This window comes from Phalacrocorax aristotelis, chromosome 3 (assembly GCF_949628215.1).
Source record: "Phalacrocorax aristotelis chromosome 3, bGulAri2.1, whole genome shotgun sequence".
In the NCBI taxonomy this organism is placed as follows: domain Eukaryota; kingdom Metazoa; phylum Chordata; class Aves; order Suliformes; family Phalacrocoracidae; genus Phalacrocorax; species Phalacrocorax aristotelis.
In genome coordinates, this window is record NC_134278.1 from 64,075,011 (window position 1) to 64,094,009 (window position 18,999).

The 18,999-nt window shown below is 40.1% G+C and overlaps 1 protein-coding gene across 3 annotated transcripts in view; it reads left to right on the forward strand.

Moving 5' to 3' along the window:
- The window catches only part of PDE7B (phosphodiesterase 7B), a 172,076-nt gene that overhangs the window by 148,265 nt on the left and 4,812 nt on the right, over nt 1-18,999 (forward strand). For all 3 annotated transcript variants that reach the window (XM_075087726.1, XM_075087728.1, XM_075087727.1), the window contains 8 exons: nt 3,150-3,301; nt 4,568-4,631; nt 5,970-6,065; nt 7,759-7,859; nt 9,397-9,528; nt 15,496-15,587; nt 16,659-16,803; nt 18,810-18,906. In XM_075087726.1, coding sequence (XP_074943827.1) covers nt 3,150-3,301; nt 4,568-4,631; nt 5,970-6,065; nt 7,759-7,859; nt 9,397-9,528; nt 15,496-15,587; nt 16,659-16,803; nt 18,810-18,906 — 879 coding nt within the window. The remainder of the gene's footprint in view (nt 1-3,149; nt 3,302-4,567; nt 4,632-5,969; nt 6,066-7,758; nt 7,860-9,396; nt 9,529-15,495; nt 15,588-16,658; nt 16,804-18,809; nt 18,907-18,999) is intronic.

Sequence of the window (18,999 nt, forward strand, 5' to 3'; positions counted from 1 at the left end):
TCGTTCACATAAACCCTTAATTTCATCATAAAACTGCATCTTGATTTTGTGTCAGCTGGTGGATCCCGTATGCTAGGAATGGCTCTTCACTGCTGGGAGGTTCAGGTATGACCGCTGAGCTGAGGACAGAATTTCAGCATTTACTCTCAGCTGCTTCATTTTTTGCTCTTCTTTCTTAATTGTCCTTTTCCTCTCAGTTTCATATGGCTGTGCTTTTCTGTTTTGTTTGATGCTGATCTTGAGAGGGGAAAGAAAACGCTGATGCGATTATAATAGTTTAGGGTGTGTTGTTCTTGGAAAGAGGCATAGTCTTTGTCCAGTTTTATGCAAGACACTCATAATAAGCTACATTATTGCTGATAGCATAGAAATCTGTTAAGGGTCTCAGCGGTCATCTGACAAGTCCCGTGATTCATAGATAAATCAATTATTACCTAAAGGATGTGATTTTAACATGATACCCAGAGTTTGTATGTGGATAGACTGCAGTGGGGGATTTGGGCTGTTCTGTCAAGAGCCCAATTTTGAAAATACATATCCTACTGTTCTTTATCAGTATTATGAACTCCTTCCCTTATGAATGAAAACACAGGGCAACAGATTATTGTGGGTAATCTTTTTAGCATAATGTATTGTAATACAGCGCTCACCTGAAGCAGCAAGTGATGTTTCAGAGTCGCTGTCTACTGATGATTAAATTTCAGTTGAGACCTGTGACAACCATATAGAGCAATGTGACAAAGTAATGGCTGCAAGTTTGATGGTTCAATTCAGAAAATGTGTTTCACAATAAGAAATTATTTATTTCAACCTGATGTGTTTGTGGATTGGTAAGTATTGTTTGTGCTACTGAAATAATCTGGTAATCCAAAGGACAAAAAAACTACTTCTTGATAATTGGACGTTCAGCTGCTTGTTGGGACTTGGGCCAAACCTTCACCTTCAGGTCATTCACAGCAACTCCACATACGAGTTTTAAAGACAGTTTAGGGGAACGTAGGCAGTATTTTCAGTCATCTGTCTTCAACTGAAAAAACAGATATTAACTTAGATAAAAATTAGTTGGAGCAACAGCTCATTTTTAACGTACAAAATGGAAGTTTTCCGTACATTAAAATTTAAACTTGTTACCTGAAAGCAGTGGCAGTTTGGGGCGAAGATGGAATTAGGAAAGTTAGAAAGTTGAGAAACAGCTGACAGAAGTTTAAAAAGTGAATTAATTTTGAGAGTGTTTTGTTATCCAGGAATTAAACTGAATGCCAGCCACTTTTTAGCAGCACTATATAAATGAAAAGAAATGCGAAAACAAGTCTACCAGTTCCTCCACATGTCGCTGTGACTGGGTAACTGTTAGCACCTATGTTAGTCACTCCTTCAACAGGCCACGAAATTGTTCCAGCTTTTAAAATGTGTGAGAGAATTAAGGCAGGTGCTGTCACATCATAAATGAAAATCTAACCTTCAGGCTGGTACAGTAGTGACATTGTACCGTTTGCATTCTTGAAAACACATGGTTTGTCAAGTTGCAATAAAATTATTTCGTGCTTTTATACTGTTAAAACTTGTTGGGGTCCTTGGGCTGCTGACAAGAAGTTTGAGATTTACAGGTCTGAGAAAATATATTAATTATTGATACTCACTATGTAAGCATGGGGGTTTTGTTGTTATTTATGACATTGTGTCGATCAATAGCTGTTGGATTACTTAAGAAGCTTGCTACAGAAGGTGCTCACACATCTGCTGTTGGAGAAATCAAATACTGAACCACCTATGATCCAAAAAAACCCATTAGGGTTTTCTCTGAAAAAACTCTCAGAATAATAATGCTCATAAAACCAGCATACAAATTCATAGTTTAATTTCACAGCAGAACAAACGCTCAGCATTTTTGCATAAAAAGAAGTAGCAGAGTAGAGAGAGTCATCTTCAGTCCGTGGATATTTTTCCTGAGCTCTTATTTAAACCTGAAAACCAGTGAATTGCTATGCAGCTTCTTATCTCAAGCAATCATTACTGTTCTCCAGAAGGAGTGCTTAATCTTCAGTTTCTTACAAGGTTCTCTTACGAATAAAACTGTGTTGAATCTTACTGCCTTCGAACAACTCTCCAGTTTCTGTCCTCCCTTCTTCCAAAACTTACACCAAACTGCAAAACGAAAACATCACAACTGTACACAAGGTTCTGTTAAAAGTTCAGATGAAACTACCAGTCATTACCAGTTTTAGGAAGCCTGCTTAGTCTTACTAACAAGAAGGTAATTTAATTGCTCTAATTACTGATTTAATCACTGCATAAAAACTGCCTTGGTTTTTATGTCACATTTAGCCCTTTATGAAAACCTCCTAGTACAGCATTTGGGAATTAGACTTATTCTGGTACTGAGTGAAAAGAACATGTTCTGTTGTGTAACCAGAAATGCATGTATTGCCTGAATAAACTTGCTTTCTTAATTGTAGAGCTAAAATATTTTCTTCATTTATATTTTGCCTTAATATATTGGAAAGACAGCAGACAATACAATAGGGTATCACCCTATTCTTACTTCTTTCTCTCTTGTCTCTCATTTTCCAAAAGTTGGTCATACATTTGTGCATTCAGACTGTATTTTGAGGGCTCTTTTGGTGTCACTTTTTTGGTTTTATATCCAAAATCTCCTTGTGTGCCAGTGCTGTGCAATTTTAATATATTCCAGTGACACTCCTGTGAGGTAGCAAGGTAATGCTATTTTCAGTTGTATAAGTAGGGAACAGAGGCACGGAAGAGCAAGAGCAACTTTCCTGTACCTAACTCTGCCTAGTCATTTAGTCTCCCCCTAGACATCTACAGGTAGGTGATGTATCACCCCCCTCCAGTGACTTAGCCTGGATCACATTGAAGTCTGTGGCAGTCAGTGTACTGAACTCAGATCTTCCAAGCCCTTTGTTAGTACTCTTTTTCTGGAATGTATTTCCTTTCTGAAATAAACAAATGCGTTATGCTGGAGGATAGGGATTTGAATACTGCTCCTTCATGTGGATTGGCAAGAACCGTAAACACTATGATTTCTTGTATCACTGTTTTAAAGTTTTTGCTATTTATCTTATTAAATAATTGAGAATGTCAACCTTAATCTTGGGTTTCATGGTTTCTGTACTGATTGCTTTTTATAGATACTACACTCTCAGGGGAAATCGGCACCAAGAAAAAAGTGAAAAGACTGTTAAGTTTCCAGAGGTATTTCCATGCATCCCGGTTACTGCGTGGAATTGTACCGCAAGCCCCTCTGTACCTACTGGATGAGGACTACCTTGGGCAAGCAAGGGTAAGACGGGTCTCCAGATCTCCATTTTATTTAACAATATTCCAGAGAGCATCAGTTTTGCTTCAGTGTTCAGATAAACATATGTATGGTTGATCTTTCTTAAATGACCCACGTTACTTGCCTGCCTCACAGCAAACAGACTGTCCATTCCTCTTTTATGGTTACAGTTTTAAAGGCTTAGTCTCAAAGCAACATGAAAATGTCTGAATTTATTCAGCATTTTCAGATTCTGTCAACTGAAATTATAATCTGGATTTATTAAAGGATGAAGGATCCCTGGGTGAGTTGCTGATTTAAGTAAGTGCAGCCTTGACACAGGATTTAGTTCATCCGCTTGAAAAAAGACAGCTGCCTCTCAGCTGGTATGGAGCAGCTATTAGGCAACCCACAATAGCTCTCCATAAAGGCAAAGGCTACGATACAGGGAACATTCACTGCAGAGAGCTTCACAAGAATCAAAGTATAATTCTCTTATTTTGCAGCTCTTATACTTGCTTTGAGTGACATTTTCTAACAAAACTTGCACAACTGATGGCATTGGGATTATGCGCCTAGGCAATTTTTATTCTCTGCAAGAGAAGATTATGTGCCAGGTGTTAGAAAGTAATTGAGAATCCAGAACTGGTCTGCATATAGACTAAGTGATGGGAGTCAACACAGTTCATTTGCACATGTGCCATTGTAGGTCATACAGTTAGTCCAGACAGTCTCTTGACTGAACTGATGTAGCTGTAAAAACACTGTATTTGATGGTAATGCTGGATTCTTCTGCATGGCTGAGTGGGCTTTACAGAAGCACTGTATCTAAGTTTATAAAAGATATTGCTGTGTATTGGTTTGTTTAGCAAAACGTAATTCATATTCACCGTGAGAGCTAAGACTGTGTTTTACCGTAATAAAAACCTAAAAGAATTTGTACTGAATTGATTTTGGGACATGAAAGAACAATAAAAAATTGTATAGTAAAAGGGAATATTTTAATAATATTTTGTTTTATATTATTCCATGTTTTGAGCTCCATTTAAAAGGTATTTTTATCGTCAGGTTCAAAACCTCCTCAGTTAAAACTGCAAGGGATATTTTATGCAGTGTAGCTAAATTTGCTTCCTGATGTCTGATATTTCAAGTATATCTCATTAGCTTTCCAAACAAAACTTTAAAGCTGCAGCAACCAATCCTGTGATTGATTAATGTGCAACAATAATTTAAATCTGCTTTACAGTTTGACATACCAGTCATTTGCCTTTCCATGTTTGTTTTTTCTAGCATATGCTATCCAAGGTGGGAATGTGGGATTTTGACATTTTCTTGTTTGACCGCTTGACAAATGGTAAGTCATTTTTAAAAAGTTTTTATTTTAATATCTCTCATGTATGACTATTCTAAAAATCCCTAATTAATTAATTACTAAACATTTCCAGTTCAGATTACTGAAGAGAAATTGGACACAGTTAACTTGTCTTAAAATCATATCCTTCAACGTTTTCAGGCTTTTCGCAGAACATTCACAACTATAGGACAATGTTTAAAGTGTGGTTTGGTATTAATCTGATCTCCTACATTTGTTATGGTCACCTTTTCAAATAGATGTTTCAGTTTCCTTTACCTGGGAAGTTCCAAAGGTACTTTACATATACCTATTTGATACATTGGTTGATAGGTCCAGGCTTCCATAATCAGTCAATTTCTATCAACAAGAAATACCTTTAACTGAAGATACCCTTGCTTCTGTTCAGCAGCAAAAATTAGGAAATTCATTAAGAAAGTAAAAAATCTGTGAAATGTTTGTCTAAATATATGCCTGTAACACCACACATACCCCAATGTCTAGGCAATAGCTCTTGATCAGGTAACTGCTGAAGAGAGTCATAATCACACCTTTCTCCTTTCTGTATTGCTCGTAGGAATGAGGTCCCTCATTCCTCACCCCCAATCTAATTAGGTTTGGCTGGGGCAGAAGGTGTAGAAGAAAGTTGGTTTAGAGGGTAATTCAGCTGAGTGACTGGCAGCGTAGAGTGGAAAGGACTGAAAATGGCAAGGGAAGCAAAAGCATAATTCTTCTAAATTACCTTTCTGTGCCCCTGCTCAGAAATAAGTTTCCATGTCCTCTTTGTACATAGATTTGAATTATGCAGTGCAAATTTTTAAAATACTGTGTGTATTTATAGTTGATCATTATGAGATGATGTGGTAGCCATGTGTAAAATAAAAAATTTAATTGCAAACTGCTGATTTCTCAGTAATTAATTAATTAGTACAGTATGGCAAACTGAAGTGGCAGAAAAGCTATTCTCCTTTCTGTCATCTCTGGAGGTAGACTTGGTTTATGAAGAGGATGTCATTCTCAAACAAGCCTGTCAAAAGATTTGTAGTTAAAACCATGTCAATTCACCCTCTGTGTCACGTTGAAATAGCAAATGTGACTTCATGTCATCTAGACACGAGAATGGCACTCCACTGGTACAGCCATACCATCAAATCTTGATTATATATAGCAGTAACTTATATAAGCTGCTTTTGAGTATATGAGTGCCATCTGAGCTCATATGATAGGCGCTAAGGTGATAGAAGCTTACTAATACTTAGGAAATTACCAAGATTTTTAGTCTTGCTTGGTTTGTAACTACACATTAAGGGAATCTTAAGAGTTGTTCTGTTCTGCTTTTAGGAAACAGTCTCGTAACACTGCTTTGTCACCTCTTCAATGTGCATGGACTTATTCACCATTTCCAGTTAGATATGGTTACATTACACAGGTTTTTAGGTAAGTGCTCACCTCAAAGCCACCTTTAATGCAGTTTGCAGCTTACATAGGGCATCAAAGGTGGCACTGGCTTGATCTGTGTATCTCTGTAAAATCATGACGTTGTTGCAAATATTTCAGTAAAACATTTCTGTGATACGTGTTAGTGTCCAATTTACAGGCACTCGGTGCTTGCCTCAGTACCTAGTAAGTCAATGGAGGGACTCCGAAAGGCCCTGCATTGGGCTGAAGCATCCCAGTACTACAATTGCACTGGTGATTTAAAAAAAGAAGTGTGCCAAGCAGAGATGTGGCTGGCTGAGTAGGCCCACACAGACAGACAGACAGACATTGCAGAACCTAGTGCACAGTACAATTGTGGTGCAGTGTCATTATTTTAGTGACTAATAGACCACTGAGACCCAGGGCAGTTAAAAGCTTATGTGCAAAATTTAACAAATTATATCAAGCTGTCTGCACTGAATAGTGTTGATGAAAGCCCCTGCTGCTGTTACTGCCAACAGAAATATTAGCCCCATGCTGTCAGTGAACCAAAAGCAGAAATTGGCCAAAATCAGTTACTCTCTGCATCACGTTTTGAATGCAGCTGAATGTTGGTTTGTTAGGCTGTCAGATGGCATTTCAAAGACAGGGTCTTTTCTTTAAGCTGCGTAATTTTTGTTTCTGGAAAGCATTCCTCCAGTGTGGAGGCAGACAAAATGTCCCTGCCATTTCTGACTACTCTGGGTGGCTTGAAGAGGATGCTCAGATAATTAGAGCTAGGGGTATTCAGGGTTTAAAGGATTACCCACTGTAACTTGAAATGCTTGTGGAGCTGGAAACAAACTGCAGGCTAGGATTTTCTTTGGCCTTCCCCACGGTGGAGATGAGTGCCATGGGAAATTTGCCTGTTACATTTCTGTTTGATTAATTTGATAGTGTCTAGGAGAGCGCTTTGGGCAAGATCATGTGCAGCTTCCACTGTTCACATGCTATTGCCCCGAGACCACCTAATGGTGCAGGCACTGCTTCAAGGAACAGATGAATGTGAAGCACATACCTTGATGATGTTCTGTGTGAGTGAAAGCTGAGGGTTAAAAGGCTGTCGCTCAGTCTTCCAGCTGGACCAGTTCCAGCACTGCACACTCAAACAAGAGGGACTGTTATTTTAAAGTGGACGCATAGACGTGACTAAAATTATCACAGCAGATTTTGCTCTGAATGCCCCAATGCTTTATCTTTTGATTCTCTGTCTGGAGGGCGTAGGAATGCCTTTGACCATTGCTAGTCACTCAAGTAACAAATGATGCCAGCATATCAGGGCCTCACCCCCTGCCGCTGTAAAATAGGTGGTACTGCCTTAATGACATTACTCCCCTATGACAGCAGCATAAATGATTACACTCCGTTGTGGATAAATTTGCCTCTCTTCCTTATTTATTTTACTCCTGAATGAGAGCCTTCAGTAAGGCAAGAAAGAGTTGATTTATGAACTAGACCCGGTATATCCCCTTGGGCCTCACAAATCCTTTCATGCATTTTTTTCTCTAAAGGTATCCCAATAAGAGCACCAGTCTAAGTAAGCTACAGATTTTTGAAGAAACCCCTTAGGCAGCTGACTGTAAAACCTCAAATTGTATTTTAAATCCAGTTCCCACTTGTGGCCATGGCATTCAGAGACAAAAGGACCTTTATTTTCTGTTTTGGTTCCCAGTTATGGTTCAAGAAGATTACCATAGCCAAAACCCATACCACAATGCTGTCCATGCTGCTGATGTCACACAAGCTATGCACTGCTATCTGAGGGAGCCCAAGGTAATGACGACCTTTCACACTGATGTTGCTTTCAGATAATTCTCAAACTTTTTTTTTCCCCCAGGATTTAAAAAGAACCAAAAAAATATTTTTAGATAGCAGAAAATGGTTGCGCACTTGAAGTCAGCAACGAGGCAGGAGCAGAGTCAACCACAGATTACAAACATTTAAACAAGCTACTGGAGTCACTTGTCATCAGGCAGGCAATATATCGAAGTGCTGTCGTATGAGTTCCAGCATGTTTTATGGTGACCGTGTGTACCAGCCGCCTCTAGGTGGCTGCAGTCCTCCCAGCAAGGTCAGTAGGAGGCAGCGCATGCCTGTGCCTCAGTCCCTTCAGGGTACAAGCCCCTCACGTTGATATTTCAAAACACCAAATTTGGCAGTGCAACACCAAAAAAGGGGAAGGCGTTCCCTTTGACTGGGTCTGTTGCAAGGGTGTCCTCTGCATGAGTGAACAGCAGCTTTTGACTGCTGCAGCAAGCCCTCACAGCGTGAGGGTGTGATGTTGCTCTGTGTGTTACTGGAAGGCAATCTAATACAGTAATGCTGAGCCACAGTGGAGAATATAACTACCCTTTCCTGGCTTGACTTAAATGAAGGGAAGTTCTGCTAGAATTAGCAAATTGTTAGACCAGAATATAGTTAGTAATGGTGAGGTGAGGTAGGTGAGGAAGACAAGAGCAGGCCCCAGACTTCCTGTATTTCCATTTCCTGCAAGAGCTGCGAGTCCCTGCTGTCAAAAAGTGCAGAGGACAGCCATTATCCAGAAACTATACCATACTGCTCTTCATTTCTCATCACAGAATGCTTCTTTCAGCTGGTAGACCCTGTGTTCTGTACAGACTCATCGGGCCGGTAATAACTACCTCACGCTCAGGACAGAAAATGCTAAGACTTCAATTTTTTTGCCCATTGATAATAAAATTTGCTTCTGAATGATAAGCTGTACAGTAGAAAAAAAATCTGGGCAGGTTTTCAAATTTGGATGTCTGAAGTTAGAAAGGTAAATTATGTTCTCTAATGAAATAACTATAGTTGAACTGAGATGTCTAACAGCCAAGTTTGAAATTCCAAAAGTTTACAAACTCTGCATTTTACAGCACAGTGTTGTGCTAGAAAAAGGAATGCTGATGTATTGTTGGTATTACTAAATATTGTGCAAGGCAGAGCCCTTATCATGTATGCTAACGTATGCCAACCTTCTAGTGTAGTTATTTACTTTTTAAAACTGAATCTTTTAGGCTAAGCTGAAGCACTTCTGTAACAACACTTCTGTCCTTATATTGCCATAAACAATAAAGAGATAAGTACAAACTGTAATAAAATATGAGTATGTAGTCTGATATCTTCATAGATGTTTGTTCAACAGTCACCTTAACATTGTTCACAAAATCTATTTTATATTTGACATTTGTGTACTGTCCTAAAAAACGGAGTAATGCCATGATGTTAGCTGATTCCTTTATTTGCCAAAAGAAAAAAAAAAAAACATTTACCGTTCACATTCTTGGTGTGATTAACATGTGTGATTCAGCTTGCCAACTTCCTCACCCCATCGGACATCATGCTCGGACTGCTAGCTGCTGCAGCTCATGACGTGGATCATCCAGGGGTCAACCAGCCCTTTCTGATCAAAACTAAACACCACCTTGCCAGCCTGTACCAGGTAAAACTGCTCATCAAGTTAATAATATGTAAAATGGTGTCAAGGAGGGTCTAAGCAATCTGCAGTGAACTTTCAGGCCGAAATCTGGCAGTGGGGGGATGTTGATCAAATCAGCTTGCACTTTAGAGTCTGGACAGTTTCAGTTAAGCTCCTCACTGGGTGCCTCTTCTTACAGCAAAGCTGATACACATGAGAAAGAAGGTGGAAATGTCACATTTTGTTGAGGACATTTAAGCCTCAACCCAGTTGCCTGGGGTTTTACTGCTGTAGATCATCTGGGGTAAGGAACTGTGGATAGGAGATTTAAAATAATGGAAAGACAATTTGTACTTCATCTTCTGTCAGTAAACAAGCAAGCAGCAGGAATGTTCTAAATTGGCATAGCATTAAAAGAAGCCTTTGCTTCATGTGGCTCTAGCAAAAGTAAACAATGAATACTGCAATTAAAAAAAAAAAAAAAGAAGGTAGAGGAAACCAAGGGAAAAGTTGTAGATATTTACCCAAGCATGCCTAGAGATACAAAGAAAGAAGTTAAAACAGCCACCATAGGTCACACCACAGGCTATCTAGAACAGTATCCTGTTTCTAAGAGCAGCCAGCAAAAGATCTCAGTGAGAAATATAAGCCTGGGATAAGTACAGAGTTGTCCTTCACCTGGTATACATACTTCCAGCTCTGGCAAGCGGTAGTAGAAGACTTCCTGAAACAAAAACACAGACCCTCTTGTTCAATAACTGCTAATGAACCTATCTGCCCTGATTTTTGTGGTCCTTTTTGAATATATTTGTAGTTTTGGACCATGGCAATCACTGTAGCTCTGGATTTTATCTACAACTGTCCTATATGTATAATCTTTGCATGCATGTATACATGATTATATATGCACATCTCTACTCTTTACATTATACTTACATATACACACTGGAGCAATGCCATAAATAATTTTGGTTGCAATAACCATAATTCATAGCTAATAAATGGAGACGGTGTTGTTTTGTATCCTTTGGAAGCGTCAGCTTCAGGTATAAGGAACAGAATATCCCAAGTTAAAAATTCATCTAACTGAAGAAGACTCACTGATAGCTATGTACCTTTCTACACATACTTAGCAAATTGAGAGTTGCCATACCCATACGTGTCTGCCACATTTTGCTCCAGTCTTTTCTAAATGTCAGGCCAGCCGAGTGGGGAGGGAGAAAAGCCAGGGGACTTCGGGAAGGTTATGTTAATGATTCTTTGAAGAGGAGTGGGTAAAGCCATTCCACAAAAACCCTGGCCCTATGAAAAGGTATAAACAACTCCTTCTCAAACAAATAGTGGGAAACAGTAATATATAACTAGGTTGAAAATTCAGGCTAATCTGAAAGAAATGTAGCTAAAATAAAATATTACTATCTTGGAGAGATGGTTTCTGCTCAGCAAACTGGGCTTGAATATACTTGCAAATGTTGGTTAGAAAAGGCAGTGACAAAACAGCAAATGTAATCTTTCAACAGTAAATGTGATTTTTAAGTATCCTGTTTCGGGATGCTCACTGGCAAGTTTTACTTAGATTATCTGAAATTGATCCCAGATTGTTTCCGAAGATTGTAGTAGTATACAGTATGTGAATGCCAATAAAAATAACAATGCTGGAAAAAAGTTTTGCTGAAAACATTTTTAGTCAAAAATTTAGATTCAGTGAATAGCCTTTAAAACAATAAATTATATTCTTCTCAAGATTAGTACTGTAACATGTGCTTGAAACTGAAACAAAAAAGTTCTAGGGTTTCTGGTTTTTAAACAGTAGAGCCACAGAACTGCTGGGACTAATCAGAAAAATAATCAAACAACAGTAAGTTTTAGCATAGTTGGCCGTCATCGGTCACTGAGCCAGTTGTAACCGAGACTTAGGGTTATCTGTTTTTCGCATCTCTTTGCTCTTGATTGTTTGTAAATTTAAATCAGACCTTTACATTTGAATCATCTGGAAAAAAAGGGTTTGCAAAATGAGGTTGGTCAGTATTTGACAAAGATGCAAATTGTTTGACAGCTTCTGAAGGGCATATATGAGCAGAATCATGTTTCAGGAAGATAGGTGTCATCAGTCCAGGAGTCCAGAACTTTCAATATTCATTTCCAAATTAAATCCATATTCTATGATGCCAGGCTAATTTTTTGTAATCTATAGGATAATTTCCACAAGAGTCTATTGCATGTGAGGCAGCATAATTTTCCGCAAAAATAAAACTGCCTCATTCAAGTCTCTAGCATTACAAAGACAGTTGAGAGGGTACAAGGTGACAGTAGGGACCTGGAGGTCACTTAGCCTCCTGTGAGGAGCACAACAGCATTCCTTGTCATGTGATGCAGACTTTGCTTCTAACTTCCATTGGCCATTAAAATATTTTCATTAAAATGAAAAAGGAAAGTTTTATGCTTGCTTGACAGTCATTGTCTTAGGTCTCCGTAGCCTTAAAAGTCACAAATAACTCAAATTCCGGTTGATACATCTAGCTTATCCAACATTATTTCTGCTTCTTTTGACTGAAAGCAGCATACAATTCAGGTTGCTCAGCCTGATACAATCCTGCCTTGTATTTATCCAAAACTCCACATCAAACCTAATACCAGAAAAAGACATACTGCTTTTTTTTAAAAAGAAACTATATTTTACTCAAAGTTATTTACGAATTTCCTAAGAAAACAAATAGCATTGATATAAATAAAATGTTATTTTATAACTTCAGTAATAGAGAGTTGAGCTCTATCTTTGGTCCTTAAATGAAGGGTAATAGTTCAGAAGTCTGCAATGATTATGTACAAATCTGTAGTACAAAACAAGTTTCAGAAATCTACTTTAATGTAGATGTGTATAAACTGGAAATAGGAAAATATGTTTTGGGCATCAGTTATGGCAGCTCTATTTTGCAGTCTTCCTTAAAAGGACCATTCTTAATTGAAGTATCATTTTCAGGTATTTAACACTGTGTAGTTAAACCAATTGTTCAATGACTAAGAATGGATGACCAGACTGAAAGAAATTTAGATGGCCTTCCACTCTGAATTAAAATTGACATTTTCTCTGCACCTGGTTAATAGCAAGTCTTCCTCTCTTCAAGTTTTTATTCTTTTCTAAATGCATATGTCAAGTATGGTGGTTTGAATGGCTCAGGGAAAGTCACAGATTGGAGATTTTGTAATAGTCTAACTGAAAAACCAGGCTTTTTTCCTCATGGTCCTGAAGGCTGTGATACAGCAACCCACTGGTTTTAGGCAGTAGATGTGACGGACGCTTCCTAGCATGCAGCCTTTAAAACAAACCTGTGCTACTCAGTTTTTTAAGAAATAAAAAGTTAGGGGAAGCAAGGCCTCTGGAGATCCAAGCTGAGAACCTCAGTCTGCAAGGCAGCACGTAGACGTTCCCCTGCATGAGTTATCTTGCCACCAGCCTAGGCAATCAGATAGTTGCTGGCAATTAGTCTTAATAAGGCAGTAGAGTGTTCCTAGGTGAAATAGCTGACTCTGCTAATTGTTGGCAGCAGCTTCAGGGCATCTGGCTGCTTGCATTTAACGGGGGAGTCATCTGACTTCACGCTCAGTTGTCGCTTGTTAATTTGACCTTTCTTTTTCCCTCCTCCATGTGCTTTAAGTGTGGGAAACTGGATAGCGTAGCGGCTTTAGTTTAAATTCTCCCTATAGCAGCAGGCAAAGAGCAGAAACTTACAGGAGTGGAAATGGTCTGGGATGGATAGCTGAGTTTGCTTTTTCCTTTGAGTAACTATTAGTTGGATGCAAGAAAGTTCTTGGATACCTACACACACAGTCCTCTTCTGGCTGGCCTTCAGCGTGGCCAAAGAGCAACTGCATCCATGGAGTGTAATGCTCTGGTTGAGGTGGGTACCACTGAAGCAGCTCCTCCCAGCAAGTCAGTCTCTGAGGGGGGCTTTCCCAGCTGGGATGTTTCAAGGGTGCAGTCAGACCAGAGCTGCAGGAACTGTGCACAAAGGCACTGTCTTAAACGAGTGTAAGCCTTCCCAAAAGTCAAAGGTGACAGTCAGGCAGGGTTTGTCTAATTTACCTTAGAGTAGGAGGATGGCAGCCTTTAGACTTGTAGTGACTGTTGGGACCAGGGTTCAGCTCTGAGACTGGAGAGGTGAAAGAAGCAAAAAAATTTATTGTAATCCTATTACATTCCCTTATTTTTCTTGGTCAGACTATAGGGTTGCAAAAGTCCACCCTGGTGTATTTAGGCAAAAGGAGAAGAGGGATATTTAAGTTGGCCAATGAACAGAATTGCTGTCAAAAGTAATTTAGCAACTGCATAGCTGATCCCAAATTCTGAGCCTGTCAGCTCTTCCCAGGAAAAGAACTCAGGCTTTCCATGGCTGGAAAGTTTTGGGGTTGGTTTTGCTTTGTTTTTTTCCCCCAGTATCTGTGACTGCTATTAGGGAAACAAAACAAAACAAAAACCCTAAACAAAAAAAAAAGCCCCTGAAGAAATACCAAAGCAACATATCAGTGATTGTGTGAATTCAAAAACAACAGAACATACTGCAGAAAGTAGTGTAATAGAAAATCAGTCCAGTTTGCACTCTCACCTTTGCACTAATTTTGAGCACTAATTTTGCATTTGATTCAATGGAAATTGGATCTTGGTTACTGGCAATGTTTAGTGTTTCAACAGTCATTAGATAGGACAGGATTACATACAATAGGGACAGGATGACAGGATGGGGAAGCATTAAGGAGAAAATACTGTTCAGTCCCTCTTGGAAAAGTGGAAGCTATGCATCACATCCAACAGGAAAGGCAGCACCAATGTAGCTACACCTCAGAGCTGTGGGACTGTGCAGAAGGGAGCCAGAGATTAACAGAGGCCAAAGAGAGGGATTCTGCCTCTAGTTTCCCAGCTGGCAGTGACGAGGTGGACTCCTGCTCTGCTACCTGCCCAAAAGTTTCAGTTGTGTTCAGGGTTTTTTTTTAATCCAGTGCTTATCTACTGCAAAAGCCATAAACTGCCCAAAACAGGGATCAGATGCCATAACTCCCTCAAGAGTGGCTCTATTGCTAGGTGACAGTCGTCTTATTAACATCGTGTGTGTTGTTGTGGATAACTGAGGACTGGGCCATTGACTGGAGAGGTGATCTGCTGGGCTGCTGCTCTGCAGCAAGCAGATGCTTTATGAATTAGAAGAATTGTGTTAGAGGTTTCTGAACAAGTGACATTTCTGAGGCATTCAGTGGTAGAAAGTACTCTGAACAAAATGAGTGGCAGATGCATTTTATGTTAGGATAGTAATATAAAGTCATCAGACACAAGATACCCAATTTGTTGTAATTTACAGACAACCTAGAAAGCTGGGTTTCTGTTCCCTAGGAATTCTTTCCAATCTAACTTTGGTTCCACTTATTTGGAAGCAAACAAACAAAAAAGACTCAGAATTTGTTGCAGACTAAGTTGCTGAAGGCTGCAGATGCTCCTGACACTGATACTCCTCTTGCTTTCACTGAGCAGCTGCAGGCAGCTTCCAGTTCCCTGACTCCAAGGAAAATTTGGCAGTTTAGTTTTCTTTTCCATGTCTGCTCTGCATTCAAACTGTAGAAGCTAAGTCAACCTGGGATTAGTAGGAGGTAAAAATATGATTTTTGCACTCATGCTTGAATTCATTTGCTCATAAATCTGTTAGAATGCAAGCTACCTCCCACTCAGATGAGATTAGCTCCTCTGTTCACAGCAGGACTCAAAAACTGTAAAACGACAGGACTCTAGGGCTGACCTTAGCTAGGAAAGCTAGAAGCACAACATCCTTAACTCTAGAAATCCAGGTCGATTCCTCAAATCCAAAAGGTGGCTAAAAAGCACACATTTAGTCTCATGTTGCAGCATTTTCATCCGGCTCTAGGCATCATGTGGTATGGCAAAGCTGTATCTGTACTATGGATGCCTGCCTAATCCTTGAATTTATTCCTTTTATTACTTCCTAGAATGTTTCTGTGCTAGAAAATCATCACTGGCGATCTACGATAGGCATGCTTCGAGAGTCACGGCTCCTCGCCCATCTGCCCAAGGAGGTGACGTAAGTGTCCGCTGGAGGAAATGCATCACTGAAACTAGTCCATTGCTTCCATCACTCTTCTTAAGAGGAGATTGGCAGAGGCCCAGGCTTCAGAATAGGCTGAACTTCCTGCCCTCTCTCAGTGCCAGTATGCAATCATCAGACAAAGTTATACAGCAGAAGTATTTTCTAAGACTTTGCCACTTCTGCAGCACAGGAATGGCCACTGTCAGCACCAGGACCATTGGGAGTCCCGGCAGGAATGGACATTTTCAGATCTATTGTTGGCATTTTTTGTTTTATATAGCACCAACCAAATCTGGAAGGATTTACTGATTTAAAAGCATGAAATGGGGAGAAAAGTGAAGGAGTTGGTGGAGTAGCATTGAGACTGCTGAGGACTTTGCACCTGACTGAGGAGGTGTGGTTCAATCTTCACTGCCTTTTTGGGTGAAGGAAAGAAAAAAAACCAAAAAACCCAGCAACATGAGCACCTTGGCCAAGCTGATACTAACTTTTTACCTGCTGCTTTTGTGCAGTGTTACTCCCACCAAAGGAATGGAGATTGAGCCAATGAATAGCCTGGAATACTAAGTTTTAATCACAGGTGACCTTACCAAGAATATAAACAAGTGATCTGGAAGCAATAAGTGGCATATCCCTCCAGAAATCCTTTGCATCACACCAACAACTTCAGTCCTACTTCAAAGGACTTCAGTCCTTTACAACTTCAACTGCAGCTTTAAAGTTGCTGTATTCAGCACCCAGCTCTGAGCAGCTGAAGTAAGATGTGAGCATTTCTCTAGATGCATGACGCTGTTGTTTTGGGTTGGTTTTTTTTACTTTTCTAGCACTTTCCAGAAGCTTTCAGAACGACCTACGCCAACAAGTATTTATCTATTCCTCTTGATCCCATTTAGGCAGCTAGAACACTTGTGCCCTGCAAATCCCAGCAGACACTGAGCAAACAGATCAGACTGGATCCATAGGGAAAGAGGAAGCCTTATGCTAGCTATGATCCGTAGCAGGTTGTTTCGAGCAATTGATGTACGGTGGTTCCATGATTGAAGGGGCTTATTTTCCTTATTGCAGACAGGACATCGAGCAGCAGCTGGGCTCTCTGATCTTGGCAACAGACATCAACAGGCAGAATGAGTTTTTGATCCGTCTGAAATCTCACCTTGACAATCAGGATTTGAGACTGGAAGATGCACAAGACAGACATTTTATGCTTCAGGTAACTTAAAAAATTATTTTTCCACTATTGTATATTATTCATTTTTCAAGACACAGTATTTCCTAGTGTATGTTAGAATAGCATATGATAGTGTGTCTGGACATCAGGGTCTCCTTACCTATCGCCGTAACCACTTTGCTTCAGCCACCTGGTATGTCAGGCAAGCATAAGGTGCCTCAGTATTTCCTTATGTAATTTCCTTGAGTTAAAAAGCTGTGAATGCAACAGATACAGGAGAGTGCCAAGTGCTGAGAAATTAAGATAAGCTATTAATTATTTTATTTCCAGACCACTGCATCTCTTGCCGGGTAATGCTTCGATTATATTTTCTCTTCTGGCAAACGCCGCTTCGCCAGTGTTATTTCCTAGCACCATGCAGGAGAGCCCCCTCGTTGGTGTTCTTTCAAAGACAGCCTGACGTAGGTGCCCAAGTCCCGTTCCTGTGATGGACGTTCAGAAACTGCCTCTGCAGAGACAGCTGTTGCCATGGCAGCAGGTGCTTCTGTAGTGGATCTGCCCGGCTAATGAAGAAACCATGTTTTATTTAAAAATCAAATAGATTCAGACTGGTTCTTCCAGCTAAACTGCAGTCATTAACAGGCTCTTCAGAATAAACCTCTACCTATTAAAGCATTATTGTGATTAAAGTTGCTGCATATACATGTTTCTCTGGAGAAATTACATCAATTGCACTCTTAAAATCATAAAGGAGTTTAAGTAATTGTTATCATCAATAAAACAAACATCTACATGTTATCACTTTGTCAAGGTTACAGGAAAGGTGACAGTTGCAAGGAAAGAAGTGCTGATCTCTTAATTCTTCCCCCTCCACCAGCGTGGGAACTGTTGTAATCTGCTTGCCTATTCTTAATCAAATATGGTCTTCTGTCAGATTCCTGCATGGATCATGCAGGGCAGGGTGATGGGCTTATCGTATTTCTGGACAGATTAGGCAAGAAAGTTGTGCAAATGCCAAATGCAGAGGGATTACAGATCTCAACGATGGCAAAAAGTTTCTTGTGCGCTTTCTTGAAGATAGGAACCAGGGCACAGACATGGGGAGATTTATTTATCTGGTGGATTAGCTGTGGAAGAAGAAAAGAAAAATTCAAGAAGTCTTGATTGATCAGGATAAGCTAAAGAATGTTTGAAAGGTCGTTGTAATAGACAGTAACATTAAGGCTAATGAATTTAATCTAGAGAGAAGAGTGACTTGGAGACTTCCCTCCTCCAGTTCACAGGTCTGAACTTGTACAGGAAATATTTCTGGTTTCCTCCTGGGTGCCAGAATGATTTCTGACCTCTGTCAGGCTAACTGACTGTGTTCAATCTGTGAAGAAATGAGGCACATGACATCTTGTTCCAAGGCAGTAAGACAGACAGACTATTACATGGTTTACTTTTCTGAAGCAATTACTTGATTTTAAAAACCTCTTGCCCTCCTGTACTCATTCCCCTGCAAAGCACTTAAAAGTACTAGTTAACTAAAGTGAAACCAAGCCAGGGGCAATGTGGAGAGCCCTGTGCTTAGCTTTGTAAACAAAAATATGCAGACATTAAGATGAAGTGTAATTGAAGTGAGATGCAAGGTCACTCACTGAGACCACAGAGAAATGGTGCCCAGTCTTACACCAGCTTGGCTCTTCCCTTCCTTGTCATCAGCCACGGATGCAGAGCCAGGCAGTCAGCAGGAGCCAGCCTGAGGCTTTTGTTGGCTTACTCCTTGCAAGGAATATCCAAAAGACTTTGCAGCCTTGGAATTTGGCCCACCTCTTGTTCTCACTATGGTAAAGCAGAGGACAGAATGAAAGTTTTGTTTGCAGCTTAAATAAATTATCTTTCCTCAAAAGACATATTTGGGTGAATTGGGAGCCTCTGAAAGGTGATCTTAACCCTTCCCAACATCGCTGGTGAGGCCTGGGAGTTTCATGGCTGCAGATTTGCTGCTGAAGCACTGCTAGACAATAATTTCTTTTCTCACCGCTGCTTTTCTTCTTTGCTTTCAGATTGCACTCAAGTGTGCTGACATTTGCAACCCTTGCCGGCTCTGGGATCTGAGCAAACAGTGGAGTGAACGGGTCTGTGAAGAGTTTTACCGGCAAGGTCAGCCCCTTCGCGCGCGGCGGTCCCCTTTCGCCTCCGCCTTCCGGGCTTTTTGTGTGGCAAAACAGAGGTAGCATTCAGCCTACCCAGGTT